This window comes from Cibotium barometz, chromosome 19 (assembly GCF_041138505.1).
Source record: "Cibotium barometz isolate CiBa-2024 chromosome 19, ASM4113850v1, whole genome shotgun sequence".
Taxonomy (NCBI): domain Eukaryota; kingdom Viridiplantae; phylum Streptophyta; class Polypodiopsida; order Cyatheales; family Cibotiaceae; genus Cibotium; species Cibotium barometz.
The window spans coordinates 47737855-47745810 of record NC_141064.1 but is presented as its reverse complement, the minus strand read 5'-3'; the positions used below and the strand labels follow the sequence as shown (position 1 = coordinate 47745810).

The following is a 7956-nucleotide window of genomic DNA, read 5'->3' as shown; positions in this document are numbered from 1 at the left end:
GGCTGGCCAAAAGGAGATCTACCCTGTAGGAAAAAAACCTAACAAAATCATGGATGGCCACTTCAGAAACAGTAGAATCAAAGGGGGTGGGAACAGCAGTTTCGGATTTTAAGAGCCAAAAAACATCAATGAGCAATGGCATATCCTAATTAAGGGTAAAGACTACAAACTTGTGTAAGTATTAATCTTTTAGTAAAAGAGCCTGCCAGGTAAATTCACATGCATGACACTCAAAAATAGAGTTCACCATCAACAAGCACTACGCTATTGGAGCTATCAAAGTTTTGACAGGAGCAAATGAAAGTGGATTAGAAAGTGCTTTATGTGGGCAATGCACCCTCAGGTGGGCAGGCTGTCTAATGCACACGCAAAGCACGTACTGATCTGCCTTCATAAGTATTGAGCTCACTGTAGTCATTTCAGCTTGAGGCTAAAAGGTCACGTAGATGAAGGACAGGCAGACCAGCTCTCACGATACACCAAATTCCCAAGGGCAGTCAGTGATTGCACACCATGAGGGTGACCATGATCATGACTTTGCAAGAGATCCTAAAAATCTTCCTATTCTTCACATTATCAAAAAGTGGAAGTTGAAACTGAAAACTCTTCCCATACACATGGGGAATAAAATCACATACGAAGTCACCCAAAGATGACCCTACTCCAGTGTCCTGTGTTACAGCATACTGACGGAAAGTTCAAGGCATACGTTCATACACCAAACAACCACCCTGCATCATTCGCTGCCCTTCCTCTCCCTCCCCCTCCCCCTTTTCCCTTTCTTTTCCTCTTCAGAAGCCCAATTGATCACTGACAGCCCAAGTTATCTAACAAAGCAACTATTTTCCGAACAATCTCCTTTACAAGTTTCGCTATCACTAAACATAATACCAGCAGTTCAAAGGCAAGTTTTGTGCATAGAGAATAAGCTTAATATGTGTAAATACTTTGCACCTCTATATCAATAAGAATCCCAGACATCCGTCTATGACAATTCTGATTTGAGTTCACCACTCGCTTTCAGCTCAAGGATGATGTCACAGCCCCCTATAAGCTCACCATTGTGATAAAGCTGTGGGTAAGTTGGCCAATTGGAGTACCTTTTCAAACCTTCTCTGACTTCAATGTTGCTCAAGATATCAAAACTACCAAAAGGTATGCCCTCCTCTCTCAATGCATTAACCACCTTCGAACTGAAGCCACATCGGGGCGCATCAGGCGATCCCTTCATAAATAGCATAGTGGATGATGAGTTGATCAAAGCCTTCAGCCTGCTCTCCATGCTTTCTTTTGGTATCAGTCCTTTTTCAACCAGCACTTCCTTGAGCTCCCCACTCTTGTGCATCTCAGTTATGATGTCGCAACCACCTATAAACTCTGCTGCAAGGTACAGCTGAGGGTATGTGGGCCAGTTAGAGAATGATTTCATACCCTGCCTCACCTCTTCATCACCTAAGATATCAAAACTACCAATCTCAACACCGAGCTCTTTCAAAATCTCCACAACTTTGCGGCTGAACCCGCATTTGGGCTCGATGGGTGACCCCTTCATAAACAGCATGACAGGTTTGGAGGCTACGATACCCTCCAGCTTTTTCTTCAAAAGCTCACTATTATCTGCCTTTGCACCATTGGCCGACACTGCAGATGCATTCATTGAGCCCTTGGCGCCACATGGAGTCTCCTTAGCTGAAACTTCCTCAATTTCAGTGTTCTTCCTCAGGCCTCGAGGGCCTGCCAGCATTGCTACTTTTTGGGCTAGGTCAGCTGGATTTGCACCTTCCATCTTATCAACCACAACGCCATCCTGAAGATATCCATATTCAAAAGCTTACATATCAATGTACTATGTGGAGAAAATGATAAGAAAAACTGTTCATAGACTTACGAACTGGCTGTGTTTACTCAAAGCACGCTGCACACATACATTTTACTCATGCAGACTTACATCATGCTCTCACAAGACATACATCAAACAACTGCACAACCTGAGACATAAGCACACATACAATCTGACACACATGCACTCATACATAGAATGGCTGACTGATCTGCTATACATACACATACATCAAACAGCTGCCTATCCGATCTGCAGGCCCACATTTGATTTGATACACATGCACACATACTGCCTGATCTGATATATGAGCACACATGGCAGCCTACTGTGACACCGCCATACAGACTATCTGATAAGTAAACATAAATACTTTAAATGGCTTCCTGATTTTGAATACATGCACATAACTCCAATGGCTGCCCCTCTCAAACACAGATAATCCAATAAAAGTTCATTCTCTCTCTCTCTCTCACGGCTGTCTTTCAGAAGTGTATGTGCCACACGTACATATGACAGGCAGACTTATTCACACATGAACACACTCTGTTCTTCAATGGAAACTGTAAGCACATAGGAAGGGGAAAGTTACACCTAAGACTTGGGTCAAAATTAAGCACCAAGGTTAGACTAATGCTTAAGGGTGGCCCTACATAGGGAAACTTGGGGCTAAACATTTCATAAGAAGTGTTAATTGATGTGTTAGACTAATGCTTAAGGGTGGCCCTACATAGGGAAACTTGGGGCTAAACATTTCATAAGAAGTGTTAATTGATGTTTGCATGGTGCAAAGTAGCCTTAGCCCAAATTCTATGAGACCTATGCTCGTTAATGTGGGTTCACATGGGTGGATATCCACAAATCACCAACCAGAGCAAGCCTTGGCTAAGCTCAAGCCTAAATCTTGAAGGGTCGACTCCGGAGGCATGGGACACCAGCGCTTGGGTAAACAGCTTTGCCCGGTGTTGGTCTAGCCGGGGCCTCCCAAGTTCTCCTATATGGCTGCGAAACGAGACGGCCACCTCTTTCATCAAGGTCCAATGAACTCAGATACTTGTTTGGCAAATAAGGAACCCTCATCCCTTGTTAAGTACACGTGCAGAAGTACGTCAAAAAGGAGACACAACATATCCTTTCATGCTGCATATCATTAGGACTGCCTTGACGGATATACAATAACACGTTTGCCCGGTCTGATGTAGCAAAGGCATACATGTTGCCTGATTTGATACACATGCACAAACAACACTGCCAAACACAAGTGCGGCCATACAGTAAATGTCTGCTACATCTCAGTCTATATAAGACATGCACACAGTATGATAGACATGCACTTAATGGCTGCCCGATCCACCATACATCAAACAGTTCCCACACATCCACGCACGAATTAAATAGTTTTCCAATCTTACAGACAGGCAAACATACATCATATAGGCTGCCTATCGACACAGACATAGGCACAGGCGTGCCTGCGAACATATACACATGACACACAAGCATACTAATCAGAAGCTGTAAAGAAAGAACGATCAAGAACAAGGTACCTTGATAAAAACGAAGAAGGGGACAGCTGAGACTCCAAAAGCTTCTGATATGGCTGGGGCCTCTTCTGCTTCAACCTGAACCAAAACCCTCGATTACACACAGGTTCACTTACCATCAATCCAAGACTCATTTAACGCAGATTCGTCTACGCTATCGTTTATCCATAACAGAGGCTCTAACCCTAAAAAGAAATTAGGGTGCAGAATCTAAGAGACATCAGAGAAAGCGAAGCAGTAAGAACCCTGAAAAAGTGTGCATTAGGGTTTTCAAAGCAGAGGTGAGCAAAGACAGCGTCCATCTGAGCTGAAGCGGGGCACCATGACGCCCAGAAGTGCAAAGCCGCAGAGCCCTTCTGTTTGAGCACGTCATCCAGCTCCTCTTTGCTGCTAAGATCCTTCACCAAAACCTCCATCTTCGACGTCCAGAGCTGTTCAAGGGTGCCAACAGCAGCGGAGGCGTCTCAACTTTGGGGGTTTGTGTGTCTCCGTCTATATACTATGATTATAATATATACAATATATGTTAAGGACAGAGATCAATTAGGAAAATAATTATGCGTCTAAGAGTTAGATTACATGGGAAACTAGGTTAATTATCTCAAATACTATAACTTTTACATAGCTAACTATATTTGCTACTGCATGACCTAGCTTTATACACGTGGATTCAGGTTTGTGCAGGGCAGATGAATCTCTCTCTCTCTCTCTCTCTCTCTCTCTCTCTCACACACACACACACAAATTCTTTTCCTTTTTTTCATGAGATCTTATTCCATTCTTAGTCGTACATGGGAATTTCACCTGGATACACACATACTCGAGTACCACAAGGGAGTACCGCCCTTCGAAATATTGGCAACTTTGTAGGCAGTGGACAAGCTGCGGGATGAACCTTACAAGTTAGCATCACAAGTTGAGTCGTAATCTTTGATGTCCCTAGCAACCATCATCCCTAACCCAAAGCGTGAGGGACAAGCATTGCACACTATTGTCATAGGATCGCCAAAGAGGAGGGTGGAAGCAAGTGCCAAGACACTCGAAGGATGATGGCCTAAGGTGTGCGAATGGCAGCTACATGCCCACCTGCACATGAACACACCCTTAGTATGAGGTGTCCCCAAGAAGATTTGGACCCAGGACCTCCCGTATAAAATGTCCAAAGCCTTGTCCACTAGGCTACCGCCTTGGGGACCTCTCTCACACACATTCTCATTACTCTATTCAGAACAAAGGTGAACCGGTGAAAAGATGAACTCAGGAGGGAGCCCCTCTCGTTCTCTCTTTTTAAGTCTCTCATCAAGTCTTAGCTCGAAACTCCTTCATTAATGTGAAAATTGCTAGTATTAACTGTAATAGTTTTTGAGTAATTGAAAATAGGCAACTAAAGGACTTATTGCTCTTAAATTCTTTGTTGTTGGAAATCAATGCTTCACTCTCTTTTTGTAATTGCATAAGTGTGGGCTAGCTCTAGTTTGTAAAGACTCCTTTACGAGGAGAAGCCCTGATTGAGCAACCCAAATGTGTGGCTCATCCTAGTCCGGACATTGAATGTAGCCATTAGAAGCCACATGGTTTGAGATAGCTTGGATAGGTTTGGTATACTATCAAACATGCTACATGATGCAAGTGCGCATTAACATGACCATACTAAGGATCAAGGGAGGTTTTCTTGAGACACCATATGCTCTTGGGTTATGGGGTCATAATAACAAGCATCCACATTACTATGGATAGCTTGAAAGGTATAAGACCTTTAGTCTTGTTACAGAAGTGTGTGTGTAAATACTCTAGACAATGATTGATAAAGTTGGTTGATTGATTATGGCTTGACCTACGATTGCCACTAGTGCATACACGTATGTAACTTGGTTATTTTTGCACCCTTGTATTCGTAGTGCATAATGTCTCCTATCAACCAAAGCACATGGGTGGAAAAGAAGCCATTTGTCATTATCTTTTGCATTAATAATTTAGTATTATTTTCTTTTGCATTAATAATTTAGTACTATTCTCCATCTCTTTTCATTTTGCAAGTTGTGATAAATTTTCTCGTGGAAGGTTTTGCATTTTGGGTTTGCACACAATTTGTAATTTCTTACATGGTATCAGAGCTAAAGCTTTGGGCAAAACTCTTCAGCTAGTTGATGTGTTTACTTACACTGGGAGAAAAGGTATAGCTTGTTGCCAATGCAACCTCAAAGGCTTGTCCACCACCATTTGGGGTGGAAGAGGAAAGCTTGATGGCACCAAATTCACTTTCTCAAAGTTTACAATGCAACCAAATTTGGTTTCCTCTTCCACCACCATTTGGGGTGGAAGAGGAAAGCTTGATGGCACTATGGAGCCAATTTTGGTTTCCTCTTCCACCATTTGGGGTGGAAGAGGAAATCTTGATGGCACTATGGAGCCATCATACAAGCTATGGACATTGCCATCAGAATTAATAGGATGCTAAGAGCAACACTAGATCTAGATGATACAAGATAAATGATTTCTTTGGATCCTACTCTTTTTTTGCTTGGAGGAGAAGGTGATATAATGTGTTCCATTATCACCAACACCATCTATTCTATTTATGAATGTGATTTAACACGTCTCACTAGTTGTAAAAACCTAGGTCATTTCAAACAACTAGTATAAGACTACAAACCTTGGGTGGTCAAGACTATAAACCTTGGGTGGTTTTGAAGATCCACCAGTATGAGACTATAAATGAAATGAGGATCCCTTGCGAATCAACTAGCCTTAGAGAAGTTGTATGAGAAAGGAGCAGCAGAGATGATCTAGGACAATAGTGCATCAAGGTCCTACCTCAAATATGACACTCTTTGCATTGAGTATGTAGGTTATGACCCTTCTCATGTTTGAGGAATTCATTGTAATGCTTGTAAAGGAGGAGTTAAAAGTCCCAATAACATTAAGTACACATGTGATGACTCTACTTTTGCATTGAGTATGTAGGTTATGATCCTTCTCATGTTTGAGGAATTCATTGTAATGCTTGTAAAGGAGGAGTTAAAAGTCCCAATAACATTAATTACGTAGGTCATGACTCTCATGTTTGAGGAGTTCATCTTGCAATGCTTCTAGAGGCAGAAATCTAGCAAAAGGCTCAACAAGGTAGGAACTTAACATTCTCTCCTAGAACAAAGAAGAAAGAAAAGGGAAAAGACCTAAGTAACCTCCCTACTTCAAAGGAGGAAATGAAGAAGAAGATCAATTATTGTTTACTACGATAAGAAGAAAGCGAAAGATACGAAGAGAATGATACTTTGAATACAAGGCACAAGTCTAGAAAGTTGAATTAAACCTATTTGTGAAAATTTGGAAGAAGTGTTTGCAAAAGTAGTCCATTCAGTTGGACATGATGGGTCATGGATCATCAGTAATGGTGCATTAAGACACATGATTAAGCAAAAGGATTGGTATTCCTCCCTCCGACTAGTGGGGATGACATCCAATAGTAATGGGAAACAACATAAAATTCCCTACCAAAGAGACATGTAAAATTCATTTTGTGTTTTAAGATGGTTTTACTAAAAAGCTTTAAGAACCTCTAGTCTATTGGGGCCATCACATGGATTAAGACTTATTGGTTCACTTTGATTCTAAAGGTATCTTAGATGCGAGCAATTATGTCATTGGAAGAGGCACCATGTATAGTAATCTCTATGAGCTTTTAATTTTTGCTACCCGAGCCAATATGAGAACAAGTAGATTACAAGTACATTGTTGCATATGGAAGCTTAGGAAAAGTGGGATTTTGTCTCCAGTAATATGCAAAAAATGTTCTCATGGAAGACCTAGAATAGGATTATGAGAACCTTTTTGTCTTGAGTGATATGCAAAAAAAGTGGAATCATGGAATACCTACTAAAATTTTCAAAGATGTCACACTACTACAAAAAATGTGGTAGAACTGGCAGTAGAAAGTGATGGCCTTATTCTAAAATTTCCATTTTTCATGTATAAAAAATGGTTTTCCAAAAATGCCATTCTTACAAAACATGGTAGAATTGGCAATTAAAAATCGATTTTCCAAAAATGCCATTCTTACAAAACATGATTTAAAGTCTTGACCTTACTCAAAAGTTTCATTTCTCATTAATGAAATGGAAGGCACTTCTTTAATTGCCCATTTGGAGGAAGAAATGGAAACCAAAAGTGCCATTTCTTACTTCTCATAAAGAAATGGCAATAAATTTGGAATTTACTTAGAGGGATAAAAATATGGTGGACAATGGTTTCTTTTATTTTGAAAGAAAGGAAATGGCAATGCCTAAATTTTATATTTTTAAAGATAAAGAATAGGAGTTTATAATTAAAATAAAGAATAGGAGTTTATAATTAAAATTGCATTTTTCAAAATTTGATTCTCATTTTTTGGATCCTAAAAGAAAATATATTTATAGATACTTGTTTGAATGTTGTTATGTCCCATGCTTGGACATAATGAGGCTAGTGATTAGACCCCAACTGAACATAGATCTCATAGTAGTGTGAACAGGTTAATGTGCTATATAGTTGGGATTGTGGCTCATTTGTATGGGAGTTTATGTGTGGAAATAG

The 7956-nt window shown here is 40.6% G+C and overlaps 1 protein-coding gene across 1 annotated transcript; it reads right to left on the bottom strand.

The window, feature by feature from the left end:
- Window positions 1-547: 547 nt before the first annotated feature.
- Window positions 548-4011, bottom strand: LOC147628685 (monothiol glutaredoxin-S11-like). The gene is made up of 3 exons (XM_086813897.1): window positions 3630-4011; window positions 3388-3462; window positions 548-1807 (listed from the first exon to the last, which is right to left on the bottom strand). Exons 1-3 carry the CDS (start codon window positions 3798-3800, stop codon window positions 986-988), a joined length of 1068 nt encoding a protein of 355 aa, XP_086670023.1. The 5' UTR covers window positions 3801-4011; the 3' UTR covers window positions 548-985.
- Between the last annotated feature and the right edge of the window lie 3945 nt (window positions 4012-7956).

What these genes read in the sequence shown, in the direction of transcription:
- LOC147628685 (XM_086813897.1), bottom strand. Translation starts at nt 3,800, where the DNA reads ATGGAGGTTTTGGTGAAGGATCTTAGCAGCAAAGAGGAGCTGGATGAC. An exon ending in CTAATGCACACTTTTTCAGG is followed by an intron (nt 3,463 to 3,629) that starts GTTCTTACTGCT and finishes GTTTTGGTTCAG; the next exon opens with GTTGAAGCAGAAGAGGCCCC. An exon ending in CCTTCTTCGTTTTTATCAAG is followed by an intron (nt 1,808 to 3,387) that starts GTACCTTGTTCT and finishes GGATATCTTCAG; the next exon opens with GATGGCGTTGTGGTTGATAA.